General features: G+C 41.5%; 1 protein-coding gene across 5 annotated transcripts in view; it reads right to left on the minus strand.

The window, feature by feature from the left end:
* Positions 1–22235, minus strand: part of LOC147013751 (ATP-binding cassette sub-family C member 2-like) — a 35358-nt gene extending 13123 nt beyond the window's left edge. Inside the window, exons 1-19 of one of the 5 annotated variants that reach the window (XM_085850931.1) lie at positions 21773–22235; positions 21360–21484; positions 19024–19200; positions 18379–18507; positions 15545–15682; positions 12678–12806; positions 11694–11755; positions 11355–11523; positions 11120–11253; positions 10826–11003; positions 9725–9979; positions 9304–9369; positions 8749–8886; positions 8288–8434; positions 7261–7345; positions 6058–6124; positions 4263–4389; positions 2951–3127; positions 2575–2742 (exon numbers count right to left, since the gene is read on the minus strand). In XM_085850931.1, coding sequence (XP_085707057.1) covers positions 2575–2742; positions 2951–3127; positions 4263–4389; positions 6058–6124; positions 7261–7345; positions 8288–8434; positions 8749–8886; positions 9304–9369; positions 9725–9979; positions 10826–11003; positions 11120–11253; positions 11355–11523; positions 11694–11755; positions 12678–12806; positions 15545–15682; positions 18379–18507; positions 19024–19200; positions 21360–21389 — 2376 coding nt within the window. In that variant the 5' untranslated portion in view covers positions 21390–21484; positions 21773–22235. Of the gene's footprint in view, positions 1–2574; positions 2743–2950; positions 3128–4262; positions 4390–6057; positions 6125–7260; positions 7346–8287; positions 8435–8748; positions 8887–9303; positions 9370–9724; positions 9980–10825; positions 11004–11119; positions 11254–11354; positions 11524–11693; positions 11756–12677; positions 12807–15544; positions 15683–18378; positions 18508–19023; positions 19201–21359; positions 21485–21649; positions 21728–21772 lie in introns of those variants that run through there. The other 4 variants (XM_085850935.1, XM_085850933.1, XM_085850932.1 and 1 more) reach the window with 4 other exon arrangements.
* Positions 22236–22876: the final 641 nt, after the last annotated feature.

The following is a 22876-nucleotide window of genomic DNA, read 5'->3' on the forward strand; positions in this document are numbered from 1 at the left end:
CCTGACAAATCTCTCACCATCTGGAAAACCCACTCACACCATCTACTTTCTCAACAATCCTCTTCAAGTACTTTCATTCAAACTTCTGGATCTCATCTGCCATGATCTTTCCGAAGAAAGCCACATTTCCAAGCTGGCCTCCAAAGCCAGTCGCTGATGGCCTCAAAAGCCAGATCGCCCGGAATTTAGATCGTACCTTTTCGGAAAACTCCGGAAAAGTAACGGGTCCCTTATCGGACCGTGAAGCGTCAATATTTCTGCCACATGGTACAGGGTTATTTGACAATTTTCAAACTACCTATAGCTCCACCGAGTCTCCACACCCTCGACGGCACCCGCATGGAACGAGCCGCTTAGCATACTCGAACCGTGTGTGACCCGAGCGGTTTATCGTGAGATCCGTCGATCCAATTGTCCCGTTACAGTGGCAACAGCCTGGCTAGTTTTCCAACATGCAGCACGCGAAGCCAATGGAGGAAGGGACACGAACGAGCGGATACATTTCACAAATGGGGCTGTATTTAACAATAGGCAGGGAGGGCAACACAAAAGAGCAGAGTTATCCAAATATTAATAAGCACCTATTTACAGCAAGGCACGTAATTCATTACTTACTATACTGGCGCCACAAACACACACCCAAAATAATCGGACCAAAAGCAGTCTTTATTCAGACCTCCAGCCCGGAGGACAGTCGGGTTGGAGGTGAGCGTTTGACCTTTCCGCCTCGTGTGGTCTTCAAGGACCAGGTCCTCGGGGCAGAACTGGACCCCCAGCATGATCGACACCCGCACGACTGGGCTCCAGGCGAACGGAAGTCGGCAGGGCAAAGGCTGGAAGGAGAAGACCCTCCGTTGCACCGACGCTTTCCCACTCAACCACCTTTTGCACGCAGATGCTTACTTCCCAGAAAGAAAAGAAAAAAAACAAACAAACAGACAATGCCCATAATTATACCCCCTCCTCTTCAGAGGGGGGGGGTGCCTCCTCGCGACCCTCCCCTGGCTGGTTTCGGCATGCAAATCGCTCGTAGTCTCTCCCACTGGCTAAAACGGGCGGCAAACTCCTTAATTGGCCCGGGGACGTGGTGACATCACGTGGACCGCCCCCTCACACAGTTGGGGAAGTCTGATTGGCCGGGCGACGGTCACCTCACTCGTTGCACGCTGATTGGTCGAGGGCCGCCGCGTGGCTCCTCCTTGAACTCCGCCCACCATGACGGCAGCCAGAGCGAGGTTAAGGAAGCGAGGTGAAGGCGAGGGTGATGCGGTGTTGTCAATGTAAAAAGAAAAGAAAAACCCTAACTATCAAAATAACGATACAGAGCATTTACATTTAATCACCCATTAGACAAGGGCCAGGAAGCTATCTATCCACATTTACTTATCGATACAACAGCTATTGGACCTGTATGTTGTGTGCTCATGGCTTCCAGATTCGCAACAATAAATCACTGAGGCTCTGGAAGATAAAGTACAACTGAATAGTCTCCAAAAAGGTAGCTTGTGTGAAAGTCAATTCTCATGCATTTGTAAATTAATTATATATATATATATATATATATATATATATATATATATATATATATATATATATATATATACATATATACACACACACACGAGATACATAATGCATTGTAGGGACTGTACAAGAAACAAGCGATGTCATATATATATATATATATATATATATATATATATATATATATATATATATATATATATATACATATATATATATATGTATATATATATATATATATATATACATACACATACACATACACATATATACATATACATATACATATACATATATATATATATACATACATACACACCTTTTTGGAGACTATTCAGTTGTACTTAACCTTCCAGAGCCCCTCAGTGATGCATCACGACGTTCAGTTGAGGAGGCAAACCCCTGATGAGTCAGAAAGAAAAACTCATTTCCCAACCTTTTTTTTGTTGTTGTTGGGACCCGAACCTTATATATATATATATATATATATATATATATATATATATATATATATATATATATATATATATATATACATACATATAGCCACATGCAGCTCAATGAACGTTCAAACCCAAAAAAAAAAAAAAAAATTCAAGCAGAGTTGATTCCCCTTCAGTCTTTTATGAAGACTTGTAATCATGGTGTCCACCAGAGGGTGCTGCACAATACGTGCAGAGAGAATTGGGGTCTCTCTCCACCCTCCCCCCACTATGAACACATTTACCTGTTCAATTTTCCCATGCACCTTTATTAAAACCACAGGTTTGATTCCATCTAGGAATACAAAAATCAGACAGTACAATAACTTCCACCCTTATATGATGGCCAAATTAAACTTTAGAAGGGAAGCAAAATTAATAAATAAAAACCACCCTCCCCCCCCCCCCCACTTCAAATTCCATCATCTTCACTCGTTAATCTATCACACGTTTCCCTTGTTTGTTCCACACCGCCTTGGGGCGATTTTTGGGCCAAGTGGTTGAGTGGCATTTCTAAACGTCGATGATAATTTTAAGACACTTCAACTTTATTTCAAACTCCTCTGACCTTGTCTTTGAGAAGACCTCGAGGGCCCAATGCCTGCTGGAGAATGTGCAGTCCGACATGAGAATCCACAGCAGATAAAGGATTGTCCAACAAAAAGATGTCAGCCTGGCTGTAGATTGCACGTGCCAAACTGACACGTTGCTTCTGTCCTCCAGACAAATTCACTCCCTGAAAGCATGCATTGAAATCTCAAGGTGTACAAGTTTACACAACAAACAACAGGCCTCTTAAACAAAAGCATATAAAGTGATGCATTATGCATTGCAGGTACTGTACAATAAACCAGGGATGTCAATTTCAAAAACAAGGAAAACGTTTTGCACAAATTTAATCCAAACAATGGAAGTTATTCTTCAATGCGATAGAAGTCCAGCACCTTCTCTCCAATCTCCGTTAGGTCCCTGGCCGGCAGGGCGTCGAGGTCCAGGAGCAAGGCACACGCTTCAAGCACATGCCAATAGAGTTTCGGTTCAAAGATTCTTCCAAAAAGCACATTATTCCTGAGGCTTGCATTCTGGATCCATGCCTGCTGTGGCACGTAAGCAATGGAGCCCTGAATGTGGAAATGTGTTCATTCTGAGATTGAAGACCCAAAATCAGTCCATTTGCACTCATCACATTTAATGCTCCAACTAAAACCACATTTCAACGAGAGAGAGAGGGTGAGAGCGAGTGAAACCTTCTTGAGGAACAGACATGGGCAGGGGTCTACGAACAGCAAATTTGATTGGTCATGACAAAAACAAAACCCTCAATATTTTGTCCAGTACCGCGAAACAGAAGCATTTTGAAGGTGATGACTTCTATTCTACATTATTCAAGTATATGATTAAATTTAAATTACAATATTTTACAGGTTGTAGGAAGGGGGGGGGGGACAAACAAAAAACAAGGACAAATGTGTCCAAGAGCCACGTCCTAAAAGGCAATAACAACTTCCGATATTTCGTCACGTGCCTTGGAGCCAATAGCGAGACCCGTCATGGAGGCTCCTGTTCATGACGAGAAAATAGTGTATTTACGAAATTACAACACATTAAATGGAATAATCCTTGAAATAGTAACGTGAACTTTTCGAAACTTTAAAGCAAATATCGGAATATATTTAAAAGTTGATGATAGACGCTCTCAAAAGGCACCCTCAATGTGAGGATGTGTACAGGTGTTTAGTATTTAACGAGATCCGGATCCTGTATATAAAAGAGCCGAAACCTAAAGGTTTTGTCTTCACAAGAACAACAACGCGGAGCGCTCTTACAGCAGCGTTCGCTACGCGAGACGCTGCTAGAAACCAGAAGTTTACCACCATTGATGAGGCATCTCTTTCACCACCCTATCTAACGTTATGCTAGTTCTTCATTCTCGTTTGTCATTTATAACTCTTAAAAAAACAGCAATTTTCCTGTTTAGAATGATTTTCAATTTTGTCAGACAATAAACAATTCACTCTCTCCATGCATGTGTGATCAAGACGAATTCGGAGTCGAAGTCCTGCCTGATAAACTAAAAGTTGGTTTTGATTAGTGTTCGAAATAAAGTTGTTAACCAAACTGATGTTTGTAGACAGAACAGACGTGACCCAATTGGTTACACACACATATCGCTTCCTGTGCACGGGGTAACGAAGGGTTGAAGCACTATTTGATTTGCTTAAGCAATCAAAACGACAATCAGCAAACATTACTCACGCAGATGTCCACACTTCCATGCAACCGCTCCATTTCTCCCAACAAAGCAAGAAGCAGTGAAGACTTCCCAGCACCGACCTTCCCAACCACAGCAACGAGGGAGCCGGTCTTCACTTTCAAGTCCAACCTACAACATAATTTTTAATCACCCTGTGAAAGAGCAGAGCCGCTAATGGCGGTCTGAAAAGGGATCTCGTGAAAGAGAATCCCAAATTGACTGCTTGCCAAAGGAACAATCCTCCCCCATCAAGCATTTAAAATATTGTTACGGATCTGGAAACCATTTGTATCCAACATACAGGTCCCAAAAGTCAGTTATTCCGTTAAGTACGTGCGAGACAGGTCTCTTCCTTTTGTTTAGTGGGAGATTTAAATGTGTACACTGCGACGGCTTAGTTAGGTTAATAAATCGCTTCCTTTTATTTTTACATCCCCCATTGCAATCCACGGTACCATCGCACTTGCGCCCTCAGTTCGTGGGCCACAGCGCACCTTTGCCTGAGACGGATTCCCGAGGATGTTCGAGGCAGCTTCACCACCATCCACGTTCCACACGCAATCATGGCTTCACCACCATCCACCTTCCTCAAACACGCGTGGAGGGGAGGGCGACTTTCTCCGGGCATGGCCGAAACCCCGCCCAGGAAGGCTGTGCCCATAGGATCCTGGCCAATTAGAGGTGAACAGCGAGGTGTGTTGACCAAGGCCCCTCCACACTGAGAGAGGTCCATAAATTCCCGAGCACTCTGAGGTGTGGTTGGTGGGTTGCAAGAGAGTTATTGTGTGGTTACGAGAGAGTTTTCACGGTGGCAGAGGAGCGGCCGAGTTTGTTTGCGGTAGCTGTTGAGGAGTTCTGTTGACCCCGACTATTCGCCATACAAGCCCTGCTATGAGCCACAAGTCTTGCACGAACTCCCGGACCGTGCCCCGACGACCTTTAGCAGGTGCCGCATTACAGAGACTCCCTTCTTTCCACGACCAGGTACCCACGAACTCTGACCCCAAGCTTGTCTCTTCATGTCTGCGAGGGTCAAATAAAGATTCTGGGGTTTTTCTTTTTGTGTGTGCGTCTGGGCCCGTCTTAAAGTAGAACTGAGCAAGTGTTTTTGCTCATTGTAAATATTTCCCTGCTTGCATATTCGCGCCAAGTCTTGCCTTTTTTACTGTAAATAAACCTTTATTAGAAATGTTCGCAGTTCGTTTGTCCCTTTACATTGGTCCAGCATGGTCCGGGTCCGAGTATAAGCAGGGTTTCATCCCCGGTAATCGGTCTATCATAGCCGGGACATCCTGGGCAGGCCCCGCTCGACTGCAACAAGCCGGAAAAGTAGGTGGCAAAGCGGTAGTCGGTAGTGTGAATTTACCGCTGCCGGAAGAGTAAATCCGGTTCGACCAGGCATCGAGGGCGTGGATCCCCAGTCGACGAGATTGCGTGGATACTTAGGTACTTTGGCTCTGGACAAATAACCCTACGCCACGCGATCAAGATATTGGCGACCACGGTCGGTTCTGCGACCCGCGGCTCACAGAATTATCTGGAGCGACGGCCTACAATTCCGGGGAGTCTGGTAGAGACGCAATTTTCCCCACCTAATGGTCGTTCTCGCCACCGACCCCCAGCCCGAAACTATGTTTCAGAAGATCAATCAAACCATAAGATTTGACCAAAAGGCCAGCAGTCTGTTCTACCAACTGGATGAGAAACCACCAAGATGCTAACATCCACCCTCATTAAAAATATGCTACAAGGGGATAGATTGCTCCATCTTCAAACCCACCCCTTCAAAACACATACCTTTCCAAGTTTGGCTGATCATCACCACCCCAACAGAATGAGGCTTCACTGAAGTCAATAGACAATCCTAGGAATAGCACAAAGTGATGCAGCGAGCAATTTCTTCCACCAATAAGAATCTTATTCAAATGCATTAAAAAAAAAAAAAAAAAATTATATATATATATATATATATATATATATATATATATATATATATATATATATATATATATATATATATATAATCATGATAATAAAAATATGACTGCACATCCTGAAGCTCACCTGGATCAAAAGCAAGTCACTCAAACCCCCCAAAGATCCTCTTTAGACCCTGAACAAATTTTGGTACATCAGTGATGCAGGTTGTGGTCAAGTTTCATCGAATCATGTGTAGTTTCAATGAGCAAATCCCTATTTTTTTTTGGGGGGGGGGAGGGTGGAGGTCAAACCTCCCCTCTCCCATGAGCAGATTTTGATGTGGTCAATAAACCTTTGTGAGGCATCAGATATGAAGCTTGTGACCAAGATTAATCAAAATACTGCGTTTGCTTCAAGTAATGACTGAAGTGTTGACAGACCCACTGACACTGCTCAATCGTATACGCTCACCTGACTAAAATCCAGATGAGCTAAAAAGAAGAAATTTAAATGTTAAATTTAAAATTTGCAACAGTTCAATCCAAGCATTTGGCCAAAGTGTTGGACAAGATGGAGTGTCAGCTACATGAAAACTTCCACTTGGAGCAATGTTTAATCCTTAAAAGCGCTTCCATTGGTATCAAGTGGCATTTAATGGCCACCATTTTACCACCAAACCTATAACAACTGGACATATCCATAATGACAGTCTCACTTGAGTTTCTGATGAATTCTAACAGCACTCTGGAGAGCACCTACCTCCACCAGAATGAAGTTTACATTTTGCATCCCACAGATAGGCCAGATCGGCTGGCCTGCACCAAATCATATCAGCTTAGTGTCACCCACCCAACTCATCCACCGAGTTTTGTCCGAATCCATCAAAAACTTTGATATATTGTGCTCACAAACGGGTGAAAACAATCTCAGTTCACCTTCAGTTGCGGAGCTAATAAATAAATAAAAAGCAATGAAATGACATTGGATAGCTGGCCAACTTGTTTTTTGTTGTCCATTAAAATTGCACCAAACTAGTTACAATGAGTTTGCACATCAGTGCAGCATGAACACTGCCCTCACCTTCACTTGGTGCACTTCCAACACCAGAAGGGTCCAACTCTGAGCATGCCAAGAACTCCTCCACACGTTGGAGAGAAATATTAGCCTGGAGTTGGGAATATTCAAACAAGGCTGGTGATCAATGTAAAACTAGACTTGTATCAAATGACAGCTTGAGGATGCAAATTGAGGACAACCCAAAACATATCAAGGTAAGGTATTTTGATGTTTATACCAAAGATGGCACTGGAAGAAAAAAAAAAATTATATTCACTTGTTGCTTTTAATTGAACACAGTATAAAATAAGATGTTACTTTGTACTGGAGATGTTACTATGTTACTTTGTAAAATTTCCCTTTTCCTGACAGTCTTTTGACCTCCATAGTAATATACAGGGTGTCCCACAGAAAACCAGGAAATTTGGTAGTTTATTTAAAACAAAACAAGAGCAAACTTAGATGGAGTGTAAAACAAATATACACTTTATTATATGTTAGTTTATTGATATGGTAAAATATGGCAAAAATAAACCTCAAATTTCCTGGTTTTCTGTGGGGCACCCTGAAGATGAAGTTCCAAGTAAAGTAGAAATGTATCTTGCTAATCATTGTGCTGTATCTCAATGAAATGCAAATAACCAAGACTGGAATCACCAATGTTTAAATGAAACTGCCCAGCTGCTAGCTCTGTCTAGCTCTAGCAGAAAGTAATCCACCCAGTCTGTGCTTTGTCCAAACCATTATCACCCTCTCAAGGCTCAACTGGTGTTCACACCACTTCATCCGAGTCAGCCCTCCCCTTCATTTACACTTGCCAGATGTCTAACCCTCCCATCTTTTTCTGTCCAAAACAGTATAAAAAGGGGATTGCTATGTGCATTTTGAGCAGAAAGAGGATCGTGTTTGATATTGCTCGTCCTGCATTTCCTTCTTCCCCATGCACATGTTTATTTGTTGTTGATGTTAATAAATGGTCTCACACTCCAACAGAAAACTAAATTTCTTCCACAGCACCAACAGTCGATGCACCATTTAAAATTAAACAAACCTGGATGAGGCTGGACACGAGAAGAGGCAACCTTCCCATGGGAAAGCGCAGAATATTGAAGAGAGCGATGGATGTGAAAACCTGCTGAGCATTGAGGAAGTGACTCTTGTCCACAAGGACACGAACACCAAAGCTGGCCATTGATAACTGTCGACAAGAAAACCACAATTATTGCATCAATCACATACATCAATCAAGCCAAAGAGGTTTAATAGTCTTTTTTTAAAGTCCACCAAAACAAGTGCAACCAAACATTAAAGAGTTTCTTTACAATTTATGAATAGCCCTTCAGGTAAGCTGTCAAAGAAATGGGCATAAAGTTCTCAATCAATAAGTACTGCAGAGCCATCTCTGTACAAGTGGAGGAAGGTAAAGAAAGATCAGAAAAAAAAAATTCCAATTAATCTTTTCGGCAACTCGATGCTGTAATAGAGATAAGTGCTTGTGGTTGGAATAATTACAAGGAACGGCGAACAAGCAAATATGATGATGGAGATGGAGCAAAGGTCGGCAGAGGTCACCATTGCAGTCATCTCCTGTGTACGGATGTCGCTCACACGTTGGAAAAACGCCGACTCCCAAGCATACAGCTTCAGTGTCTGCACCAGCAGGTATTAGCATTAAGCTTCATGGCAATATATTTGCACCAAAGCACAAGAGAAGGCCCAAGGCACAATCAGTCACATCCCAACAATAATCTTTAACCAGTAACATTTGATGAAATATCTCAATGTGGTTTACATGGAATTAATTGTGAAGGAATAGCGGGGGGGGGGGGGGGGGGATAAATAAATATTAATAAAAAGAAAAAGTGCAATTTATGGTTTTGTCTTCATTTGAAACAAATCTAAACAGACGTAAATAAAGCATGAGCACACCAGACTACATGACTAATCAGACATACACGAAGAACGAACGAACTCATTCAAGTCAATTGAGACTTGTGCTCAAGAGTCAAGGTCATGTCTCAATTTCAAGGACAAGTGAAGCTTTCCCGCTTCTGATAAGGAAATTACCTTTATCCCATTCAGAATATCATTCATCATCTTCAGGCGCTTGTCTTTTAGATCAATGTTCTTCATCTAGGAAGGAGGGAGGGTGTATAAAACATTGTACCAAAATCAATTTAAATCTCACCCGTCCCCTTCCATCGCGTGCATGTATGCCAATATCCAGACGAGAAGACTCACTAAAACCCATCAACCTTGTGTGGACAAAAGCCGTTCAATTTCCAATGCAAAAAGCCATTTCAAAAGTGCAAAAGTTGGGAAATTCAAATCAAATCTACAACTTTAAACAGGGGGGGGGGGGAAAAAAAAAAAAAACCGACCCATTACAAACATGTTTCAACAAATTAAAACCTTTTTAATTGCCATAACTTGCACTAACATTTCCAAAAATCAAAGCTTGATCACCATAGTGCTGCAAGGGTCTCACCTGATAGATACGAGACTTCGATGCGAGTATGGCATTGACGGGCAAGAGCAAAACAATAGCGGCCAAGCCTGCCAGGACTGCAGGCCCAAGTTCAATCCAAAGGAAGACCAGTGAAAGCACAATTTGCAATGGGGAAGACCAAAAGAGGTGGATGTAGGTTGGGACGTCCATGAACCGCTGCATGTCCGTTGACACAAGGTTAATGACTTCACCCACTGTGGAGGCCCGTCGTGCTGCATTGGACATCACCAAGGACTGCCAAGAAACAACTTCGTTAAAAATTGAAATGCTCGAGTCCATAAAAAAAAAAATATATATAATTATAATTATTATTATTATTATTATTACGAGTGCATGCCCGTATGTGCATGCCCATACATGCAAAAAAAAAAAAAGTGACGTCATAGCACTGTCACTGAAAAAAAAAATATAACTTTCAAACCGAGTGCCAGAAACTACCACACAGGCTGTTCCTTTGCTCTCACGTGCCCGGCTACAAGTGCAGGCCCATGTGTGCACGTACATGCAACCCCCCCCAAAAAAAATCAAACCACGTGCCAGAAACAAATACACAGGCCGTTCCTTCGCTCTCGCAGGCCCGTAGGTGCATGGCCGTACGTGTAAAAAAAAAAATAATAATAAATAAAAAAAAGAATTGTTAAGTCATAGCACCGTGTCCTGTCATTGGTTGGTAAATAAATGCCCATAACTTGGGAAGCACTTGTCCGATTAATATCAAACCTTGAAAAGGCACATCCTCAGGGCCCCAGCAATATACCTGGCAAGTTTCAATTAGATCGGACCAGCGGTTGTCGAGAAACAGCGGTCACAGACACACACACACAGATTGCTGGAATTATAGATTAACAAAAAAAGATGCTATTTGATCAACTTCTTAAAAAACATAAAATAAAAATAAAACAAGCGTGGGAGACTTGTTAGCCGAGTTGTGCAAAATGTGAATACTGATGTAATGCGTGAAGAGGAGGGAAATGAAGGTTATGCACTTCCTCCCAAACTTCCATTCAATAGAAGAAATTATTTTTTTTCCAAATTTTACACAGATGCACAATAACTCTGCCTCATGGCCAGAGGCCTCACCTTGCTGTAGAGTGCCCCAATAATAGTTGTACGAACGTCCATGCCAAGTGCAGTACAGCGAAGAAAATAGCGCTGCAACAATATGGTTTGAAAAATTCCCGTGCCGATGAGCATGAAGGAGTACAGGAAGCCACGCCACTGCGGAATGCTCGGCACCTCACTAAAGGCAATCATCAGTCTAATGGTGAAGGGGATGGTTTGGGGTGGGTGATGGGGAACAAGTTTATAAGCACTACATTTCAAAATTTTGCAGTCAATGGTCGAAACACAAATGCATTCATTGAAAAGTCATACTTTAGTAGTTGAGGGCTGACAAAGAGTAGCAGGTCGTAGAAGAGCTTGTACACTCCCGATTCGAGCAACGTGCCCCGGTGGGTTCGCAGCAACACACACAGAAGGCTAGGAAGGTGCTTGGCCTTGTTTTGTCCCTGTACCACAAGCATCTCACCACAGTTAAAGTTGATATTAACATCTTACTACAGATAACCTCTAGCATCATTGCTCGTCTTGCTCAATAGAATATTTTCACCTGGGAAAAGCCCTTTCCTTCGACACAAAGCTGAGACGCAGTCATCCCCTCGGAACTGAATCTCATGTTCCGCTCGAAAGTGTCATAAAGCACTTCAGCACGATGCTTCTTCCGTAGTGGCCACAGGTCATGCTTTTTTAGTGGTTTTCTGTATCCCAGGAACACCAAGCTACATGGAAGGATTAACTTCAGCATCAAGAAAACCACCTTTATAAAAAAAAGGTGCTGTCTCCACCAATAGTATAAACGCAATTACACAAAAGCGACAAAGCAACGTTTGGAGAAAAATTAAATTAACTGTTCCCTTAATGAGGTACTCAAGACAAAGCCTGGTAATACCTATCAAACCAATAAAAGACGAGCTGATTGAGGAAGGATGCGTTCACTTCTGGACTCTTTTTCTGGAAATACAAAACAAACAAAAATTCAGAATCATTTGTGCCAGTTTCCATGCATGCATGCACAAGCCATGGTTCACCAAATGGCTGCTTTCCAGGCTGCACAATCCCTTGCTAAGCCCTCGTTAAGCCTTCAACTCTAAGATGGTCTCAGAAACACATCTCACGTTTTCCTTTTGACGGCCTCCAGCTTTCCTTCCATGCACATACACCTCTTCAAAGTTGCGCGCACCCATCCTTTCCACATGTCCGAACCATCAACCTACCCCTACACATCTCACTAATGCTTTCTATACCTGACCTCCCTCTTAACTCCACATTACACATCCACCTCTCCATTCTCATTTTATTTGTCACACCTCTGTTAATCCTCCTTTTTGATCACCCATTTAAAATGAGCCAGTTTTCTAAAAGGTTAAATGACTTTTTTTTTTTTCTTCTTCTTGGAAACAAAGGGAGTAAAATGAAATGGTTAACCAACATTCCCCATTCTGAACATAGATCTCGACACACACACACACACACACACACACACACACACATACACACACACACACACACACACACACACACACACACACACACACACACACACACATACACACACACACAATGTCCTCACCTCGATTTGTTTGTCTATTTATTGCCAACCAAACCCCAACTTCAAACCTTAATCACCCCCCCCAAAATGGGGGTACAGATGGAGGAAACTTTGCCTATACCGTCCAATTCAACCATTCCACAAAACATTTCAACACCTACTTCAAAAATAAATGCATCACACTGTAGTTACTGTATACCTTAAAAAAAAAAAAGTTGGTAATCAAACATTTCAACTCTAAAACAAATAAATAAACCCTTTATCGATATCCACTGAACAAACAAGAAAAATTCGTTTTAAATGTTGAGCAGACAAAGCACATACTTCTTTCTCAGAAGGCTGTCCATCAAGGTCACATGGGACATCCGAAAAGGCAGAAATAAGGAGCATGATTAGCGAGATTGAAAATGAAGTCAACGAAAGGAAAGAAGGCGCCAGGTCACGAATCTTCACCTGCAGACAAAAATGATCAATACCATCTTCAACTACAACAATCCAAATTAAAAGGTAGAAATGGAAGCTTTCAACTTGGCAAGATACACACCAATTACATTGATGAGGGTCTGCATCTCCAACACCACAGATTGCAACGTAAAGTCGGTGCTCATACCTTTGAGATGCCCCATAAAGTGCAAGACAGACTTGATCCATCTCAAACGCATTGCATCCAAGAATGTCTGGACAGCAAGAAGCTGTAGTGTGAATGCCCCAATTGATTTTAGACTCATTTCAAGGAAATTGGCAGGGAAAGTTTTGGTTCTTGTGACACTGGCCTAACTCTGTCTCAAAAGCATGGCAGGTTTGAGGGAGGAGATTGACAAAAATCTGGATGAAGTGGGCTGGATAGAGGAAGAATCGTAGAGAGCAAAGTAGGAGGAAACAAGGCAGACAGAGGTAGAGATGCGAGTGGAGAGTGGGCCAAGGACAGGGAAGTGGAGTAGAGTGGACAATGCAAAGGTGGAAGCTTGATACTGCTGAACCTCACCCCTGATAAAGGGAAAAGGAGAAGCAGAGAGCATATTTATCTTAGCATGACAAGTTAAGGGAGGCTGCCATTTAGAATGGTTGCTTTCATCAAAACCAATCTTCCCCTGCAGAGTGCACAACCCCACACAAGGTTTTGCTGCATACTTTACACCAGCCATATTAGTAAAAAAAATAGCACTGCAAAGCGGGCGTAAACCCGCAGCCCTTTGACGCAAACCAATTTCAAGATAGTGGCCATATTGAAAATCGCAGCACGCCCATTTTCAAAAGGAACCTTCCTCTACTCAACCCCACACCCAGCAAAAATGGATTTAATCAGACAAGGCGTTCTCAAAATTGACGGAAACCAATTTCAAGATGGCTGCCGTGGCGGCCACAGTGAAAATCGCAGCACTCCCATTTTGGAAATGAACCTTCCTCGACTCAACCCCATTATACCTCGCCAGAATAAAATCAACGTGTGAAGGCGTTCAAGTTATTGTCTGGAAACCAAATTCAAGATGGCTGCTCGAGCCGCCATATTGGATATCGAAAGGAACCTTCCTCGAACCACCCCCATTATAATAAAATCAATGTGTGAAGCCGTTCAAGTTATTGTCCAGAAACCAAATTCAAGATGGCTGCGCTAGCCGCCATATTGGATATCGGATTGTGCTGCATATCGAAAGGAACCTTCCTCGAACCACCCCCATTATAATAAAATCAATGTGTGAAGCCGTTCAAGTTATTGTCCGGAAACCAAATTCAGGATGGCTGCCCTAGCTGCCATATTGGATATCGCATCGCACTGATTATCGAAACGAACCTTCCTCTACCCAGCCCCAACAGACACTGCAAAAACGGATTTAATCGGACAAGGCGTTCTCCTCGAAATCGACGGAAACCAATTTCAAGATGGCTGCCATGGAGGCCACAGTGAAAATCTCAGCGCGCCTATTATCGAAAGGAACCTTCCTCTACTCAACCCCAACATACCCTGCAAAAATGGATTTAATTGGACAAGGTGTTCTCCTCGAAATGGACGGAAGCCAAAAGTTGACAGACGCCCGGAAAATTCAACATGGCTGCCCTAGCCGCCATATTGGATATCGGATTGTGCTGTATATCGAAAAGAACCTTCCTCTAACCACCCCCATGAAAATAAAATCAATCTGTCAAGCCATTCAAGTTATTGTCCAGAAACCAAATTCAAGATGGCTGCCCTAGCTGTCATATTGGATATCGCATCGCACTGATTATATTATCGGAAGGAACCTTCCTCTACCCAGCCCCAACACACTGCAAAAATGGATTTAATCGGACAAGGCGTTATCCTCAAAATTGAAGGAAACCAAAAGTTGACAGACGGACGGACGCCCGGACAATGCCTTTAACGACAATACCCCTTAGCCAATTCAGGCTGAGGGGTAAAAAACACAAAATCAATGTACCATACTGATTACAGAGCATCGGTGCTGCTGGAAAAACAAAAACAAGTGGTGCCAGGCACAACAAATCACACCCATTTAAGGCATAAAGTTATTTTGGGGATCAAATTTAAATTTGATACATCCTTAACCCCGATCTTCACAAATATGCATTTTTCACTATAGGATCGTTAGGATTATAAGTGACAAATAGAATAAAGTTCACTATAAGCTTAGTTTGAAGTAAATCAGATCATTTTGACGAAGTTATGAGCGAAAAACGATTTTGATCTTTTCGTGACCTTGACCTTTGACCCAAAAGTTAATGGGGTCGTCCAAGGTTCATTGCCCACCTGTGGATTAAATTTGATAGTGTTCGCTGAAGCAGTTTTGCCGTAAAGTTGTTAACAGACAGACAAACAAAGACAGACAGACAAACAAACCGGACGATTACAATATCCCGCTCTCTCCGGGAGGGAGCGGGATAAAAAACCTGGGTGGTTTTTCCATTGCCTTCCCAGGTCAGTCCAGGAAGGAATTTGTAATTTGAAATAGGTGCCAGTAATAGCTCTCATACTCTGCAAGAAGGACTGTGGGTCTTTAACGGACAGGATATCTGGCTCAATTTCATCAAGTGGGACATCAGTGCTTATAAAGCTGCAGGACGGCAGTTTATAGCTAAACTGGTGAGATGACCCAGGAGTACACATACCTTCAGACTATCCTCAGAGCCCATGAGCATATCCCACTTCAACCCAGTGTACCAATTAATCACTCTCAAAGCCATGCATAGTTTACCAAGTGCATCGTTTTGTTGATCAGGGTCCAACAGGGGGAAATGCCCAATAGGAATGAAAAGAGCCAAAAGTTGAAGAGAACACCCGAGGTCTTCATTCCAGCACGACGGCCAACCTCATGGATCACCAACAGCAGCACCTGTAAAAGCATTGAAACCAACCAAGAGCAAGGAAAGAAGAAAAAAAAAAATATATATATATATATATTAAAATCTTCCTTTTCATTGCAGATGAGAAAATATGTTGAAAAATATGAAATATATAATATGAAAAAAATATATAATATGTAAAAAATATATTAAAAAAAAAAAAATATATATAATTTTTCATATACAATATGAAAAAAAAATACAACAGATGTTCAGTTGTCTTACCCTTCCTCCCGCCCTTGGTTTACTGAAGCTTGTGGCGAGGCAGTTGTCCTGAAACAACTTGCCTTTGCCTCATGGAAAGCAAACCCAACTGAGAGCAATCTCAGTTCTTTCCACAAAGCTCGGAACAAGTGTGTATCTACCCTCAGGAGAGCCAGAAAACAACATCTTTCTCATCTCAAGTCTGAACTCTCAAACCTCTCTCCCTCCTCAAAATCCTGGTGGCGTTTAATCAAATCTGTTTCTGGTGTATGTTCCCCCTCCATCCCCTCCCTTACCTCAAATGGCTGCACTGCTGATTCCACACGTGATAAAGCTGAATGTCTAAACTCGGTGTTTGCAGCTAAATCTTGTGTCCTAAACCCATCACTATCTCTACCCACCTTACCCAGTCGCACCCAACTGTCCCTGGACTCTGTATCCTTTTCTCCTGACAAGGTGGAGAGCTTGCTTTCAAACCTCGAGTCAGATTCTGCAACCGGTCCAGACGGCATCAGCCCACGTGTCCTCAAAGCCTGCTCTTCTGCTCTTGCTCACCCTCTCTCTGTTCTATTCACCCTCTCATTTTCCCAAGGTCATCTGCCATCTGCTTGGAAATCTGCTAACATCACTGCCCTGCATAAAAAAGGTGCAAAAACAGATCCCTGTAACTACAGACCAATCAGCCTTCTCCCAATCATCAGCAAGGTGATGGAATCCATCATCGTTTCAGACATGAAATCCTTCCTCTTCTCCAATGGCTTGATTTCCAATCATCAATTTGGTTTCAGACCAGGTCACTCTACCCTGGATATGCTGCTACTGCTCTCCCATCAATGGATGGAGGTCCTCAATGCCAGACAGGAAATCCGAGCCGTATCCCTGGACATATCACGTGCTTTTGACACAGTCTGGCACCCTGCCCTACTCACCAAACTCTTCCCATGGTATTCAAGGCCATCTCCACTCATGGCTCGCAGACTTCCTCTCCTGTCGCAGTCAACGTGTGGCCCTAAATGGAGTTCTTTCATCCCCTCTTCCTGTGCAGGCTGGAGTTCCTCAAGGTAGCGTTCTGGGCCCTGTTCTTTTTCTGGTTTTCATCAATGATCTCTCGGACTCTGGAAAATCCTCTATTTCTCTTTGCCGACGACGCCACCCTCTGCCGTACCATCTGTCATCCCTCAGACCGGCAAGCAGCAGCTTCTTCACTCACTGCAGATCTGGATAAAATCACAAACTGGTCCAACACGTGGAACATGTCTTTCAATCCAGACAAATCTCACACTCTCACTATGTCTCTTCGAAAGGACCGTTTACAAAACCCCCCCATCCACTTTCTCAACAATCCTCTGGAAGAAGTCTTTTCTTTCAAGCTTCTAGGTCTCACTATCTGCCATGACCTTTCCTGGGAAAGTCACATTTCCAACCTTGCCTCAAAAGCCAGTCGCCGACTGGGAATCCTCCGTCGTGCAAAGTCCTTCCTCGGCCCTCTTGAGCTCCTGACCACTTACAAAGCTTTTGTCCGTAGCCTGATGGAGTACTGCTCTCCCCTCTGGGCTGGTGCTCCTGCCTCCCACCTTTCTCGACTTCACGCTGTCGAAACCAGGGCTTTTAAGATCATTGGCATCTCCCGCAATGAAGCTGAGTCTTTGGGCCTCTCACTCAATCACCGCAGGTTGGTCGGTGGTCTTTCTGTCTTCTACCGACTCCTCTCCAGCCTTGCCCCCCCTGCTCTCTCTGCGATTTGTCCCAACCACATTTCCACAGGGCGCTCAAGGTCCGCCAACAACCCCCTTCTGGTAAAACTACCAAAATCACGAATCACTGCTCATCTTCACTCTTTCATTCCTCTTTTTTCCCGCCTTTGGAATAAACTTCCTCACTCTATTCTTTCCCATTCTTCCCTCCAGGCTTTCAAAACAGCTGTTCACCACCACCTCTTATCTTCCCCCATCTACCCTCGATCTTTTCTACCCCCGATAATCCACCCAAGCCCACTTCCTTCAATTCTCCTGCTTTCCTTCCTGAAAGTCCCTGTAATGTCCATCTTCTCCTCGCCATGTTCCCCGTCCCATCCCCATCCCTCTCCCTTCCACAGTTCACCTGTGTCTGTTCCCCAATGTTTTGTCCCTTCCACTCCCGCCCCTCTTGTCTCATGCCTCCTTGCTGTGAGTTGTGTGTTAGCTCTCATACGAGCCTCGACCAAGGTATACAAAAAAAAAAAAAAAAAAAAAAAAATACCTAGGAATTATTCCACAGCAGCTTACATTCAATATTTCTAAAATTAATTAACTTTGAATCAATATTGTCAGAACATGCAATTATTTAATGCAAGAAAAAAATAAAATAAAAACAAAACAAACAAAAAAAAACTGTTGAAGTTCATCATACAGATCAGTGCTCGTGCTTTGACGAACCCCATTTTGATTCACAAAGAAAATGCATCCCACAACATTCAAACAGCAAGACAGGTGAACCCACATACCCACGTCACAGTGTACAAAGCTGGGTTGATGTACAAGAGAGGTGGTAAGATGGTTTCTGTTTCAACATCCCATAAAACCGCAATAACAAGTACAGTCACAGAAAGCATCAGGAGAACGAATGTGAGGATCTGTGGGGAGGATCACAGGGCAGGACAAATCAGGGAAGAGGAAGAAAACCACGAGGAAGCTACAGCTCCTCAGACGTGAGCGGTAGAATACAAAACAATTGGTATGTCAAAAGTCCAATGGACAAGGACACCAAGACTTGCAGTCTTGTATTACAATTTTAATATTTAGCAAATGTGTCTACACCAGACAAATCTAGAAACAGGTTACATCAACACATTTCATGGAAGTCATTAATCTGTAGGATGTGGGCAAGGGAAGGTAAAATAAAAATTGAATCATTTGATCAGCAAATAAAAACTTCCAAAGTGCTTAAAATAAAGCACAAAATATGACTTACTGCCTTGGCAGAGTGTAGCAGGTTTTATCCACAAACCAAAGTGCGAGATTTACAAATAAATCCACATTAATCCAAATAACTTGGAAAAATAAATAAATGTCTTACAAAAGGAACACCCTCCCTCCCCACCCCCTCAACAGATCCTTGCCCATCTTAACAGTACACAGCACCTGCTCACCTGCCGCAACATGTAGTGGACAGAAAAGCAGTCATTAGAACGTGACATGCGACGAGCGAGACTTGTGATCAGGAAAGGTGAGCACAACCACAGGAAGGCAATGGGAGGCCAGGTGAGAACAGTTTGCTCGAAGCATATAGTCAATGCTGGATTGGGCCTGTCCCATTGTGAACCATTCTGGGAAATACAGGTTACATTTCTGAGAGTCAAACACAATCTTAACCATTACCACAATCCACTTTATATAGGGGTGGAGAAGCAACATGGGCCCCAGGGCAAGCATCCTCACCGACCCTCTCCTAAAACCCCGGAATTAGGAGAGCAATAAATTCATAAACAAAGCAAAATCACAACACCTGTTTATAACTCAAACCCAGTTAAAAATAAATAAAAACAAGTATATATATATATATATATATATATATATATATATATAATTACTAAAAAGTTAATACAATAAAAATAAAAGTAAAAACAAACCTCGATTTAGGAGTTTAATCATTCTCAATGGATCAAATCGATCACACATTTCTTCTTTGTCTTGCCACAATGGAGCAAATCAAACGTGGATGTCACCAAAACTCCAAAATTTAAAAGTGTTGCAAATAGCGCCATCTTTGTTGACAACTGATATTACAAATGTTCCTTTATCTTGTATGGAGTGTATGCAATCAATAATGAGCCTGGTGTGACTCAGTGGTTAAGGCGGTGGCTTGGGATCCTTAGTTCGAGCCCCGCTGGCCGCAGAGTTAGCATCAGGGGGGTTGACCCAGCCTGTCATCCTTCTGAAGGTCAGCGGAATGAGCACCAGTATACTGGTAATTATCCCTGCAGGGTCGAAGGCGACTAAAGGGTTGGCGTCAGGAAGGGCATCCGGCCGTAAAAACATTGCCACAAGAAAGGGTACCATGATTGGAGCGCGCAAAAAGCTGACCCCTGCTCAGGGATAAAGGCTTTCAAATAGTGTGATATGCAATCAACAAAAATTTTCAAAACTTAAAGTGCAGTTCAATGATCGCTGTAGCACATTGCCCAACAAAGGTTGGCGAGGGTGCCCGAGTGAAAATTGGAAAAATAAATAAAAACACCCCAACCTGTTATGATCAAACGAAGCTCGAGCACAAAGGTGCTTTGGGCGAGGAAACGGTTCAAAAACAAACTCCAATTTCCTTGCTAGAGGCGTACCATGCAACAATGAAGTGAGGCCGAGGATTTTCGCTTGACTCTTAAAAATAGGATAAAGTGGGATTTGGAGAGGGGAAATAAATAAATAAATAAAAATAGGAGCTTGGGTGCAGGATTCTCGACATACCCCACGAGCCCCAAAGATGCAACTCCTCCCTCATGGGTCGTGAGTTAATCATAAGAGCTAACAAAGATTTGCAAATATGGAAAGGAACAAAAATAGGCAAACTCACCAAATATAATTGATTAAAAAAAAAAAAAAAAATTCTTTTGTCCCTACTTCCAAACATAGATGGCGCCAATCCTCCAAATACCTGCACCATACGGCCAATTTTTAGGGAAAATGTATTTATATGATTACATACCTAGAAAAAACCGGACTAAAAAAAAGAAATAAAAAATTAAATAGAAGATGTTGGGAAAATGTATTACGTACTTAGAAAAAAAAAACGGAACAAAAAGTAAATAAAAAAATAGATGTTGGGAAAATGTATTTATTACGTACTAAGAAAAAAAACGGACAAAAAATAAATGAAAAATAGATGTTGGGAAAATGTATTTATTACATACTTCGAAAAAAAAAAAAGACCAAAAAATACATAAAAAATTAAATAGATGTTGGGAAAATGTATTACATCGAAAAAACGGAGCAAAAAAAATACATAAGAAATTAAATAGATGTTGGGAAAATGTATTTATTACGTCGTTCGAAAAAAACGGAACAAAAAATAAATAAAAAATAGATGTTGGGAAAATGTATTTATTACGTACTTAGAAAAAAGGGACCAAAAAATAAAGATGTTGGAAAAATTTATTACGTACTTCGAAAAAAAGACAAAAAATAAATAAAAATTAAAAATAGAAGATGGTGGGAAAATGTATTACGTACTTAAAAAAACGGACCAAAAAAAAATTAAATATAAGTTGGGAAAATGTATTTATTACATATTTAGAAAAAAACGGACCAAAAAGAATTAATTAAACAGAAGTTGGGAAAATGTATTTATTACGTACTTAGAAAAAAACGGACCAAAAAAAAAAAAATTAAAAATAGATGAACATGTTAATTATGTACGTAATAATTGTACGTCACATGTTCAGCCAGGTTCACATTCAAAGTGCTCCGATGGCGCGAGACATCCAAAACTCACCCAGAAAGGGGAACCACACAGACGGTCCATGGTCGACCCCGAACAGACTCCAAAAAAAAATAATCAGTAAACGTTGATCGTCATGAGGACAACATCGGAGGAGAGACCACGGCGGTCGTGAGGAGCTAAAGGAGGAACAAAAAGTTACATTTTTAACCTTTACGAACATTTAAACGATAGCTTTCATGAGACTCGACCGAACATTAAAATCCATCGGTGCAGCAAGAACAATTTAAAACTTGCTATTAATTACAAACAACGTCACAACAAAGTTAAAAACAACAAATGACCAGATGTTACCAAGGTTACCACCGAAATGCGCTTCAAGGAGAAGAAAGAAACCAAAGCTCACGCGCGATACCGAACGAACACAACGGAACACTATATAATACATTTAATTAATTATTCCTCACCTGTACGAACGGCACACCTGTGATGTTCGCCACGCCAAGTTCCCACGAGCCGGACTTCTTCTTCTTCTTCTTCTTCACTCGATCTGAATCCCAATCACAAATTTGTGCTCGTGACGTCGTTTAACCTCTCAACTCAAACGTCAGCGCGTACGAGAACGACGGCTGTTTGCATCACCGCGAATCAGAAACATCGAGTAAAAGTCCAAAAAGAACGAAGTTCGACAGGAAACTCGCAAAAACAATTCCGGGCGGTGTAAGGTGAACCTCAGGTTAACCTGCTCTGGTTTGTTCAAGTCGGCGATTAATCCCTCAGCAAACGAGATCACAAACCGAGATGGCGATGAATATCCGTAAGAATGGAGCTAAAATACAGAGTGCAATGTGGCTTACACTAATATACACGAGAATATTAGATCCGTCGCTTCGCTGAGGGAAATATACCAATCTTTGCTGTGGTGGCGAATCAATGGGGAAGAAGAAGAAGAAGAAGTAGTAATAGAAGAAGAAGAAGATTCCTGAGAGTGCGAGGAGAACCAGAGTCACAGGTTCGTGTTTGCAGTTTCGCCACGTGTGCCCCAGTACCGATAAAATAAATAAATAAATAAATAAAAAAATTCGTCACAAACCTTCCCAGGAGTTCCCCGAATCCACCATCGTTGGGTTTATTTAAATCCGTTAATGGGGTCTCAAGTTATAACACGACAGACAAACAGACAGGGCTCCATATATATATATATATATATATATATATATATATATATATATATATATATATGTATATGTATATATATATATATATATATATATACATATATACATATATATATATATATGTATATGTATATATATATATATGTATATATGTATATATATATATATATATATATATATATATCTATTATATATATATATATATATATATATATCTATTATATATATATATATATCTATATATATATATCTATTATATATATATATATCTATATATATATATATATCTATTATATATATATATATATATATATATATATATATATATATATATATATATATATATATATATATATATATATATATATATATATATATATATATATATATGTA

Source organism: Eptatretus burgeri, chromosome 13 (assembly GCF_056783735.1).
Source record: "Eptatretus burgeri isolate ZD-2024b chromosome 13, Ebu_testis_v1, whole genome shotgun sequence".
Classification (NCBI taxonomy): Eukaryota; Metazoa; Chordata; class Myxini; order Myxiniformes; family Myxinidae; genus Eptatretus; species Eptatretus burgeri.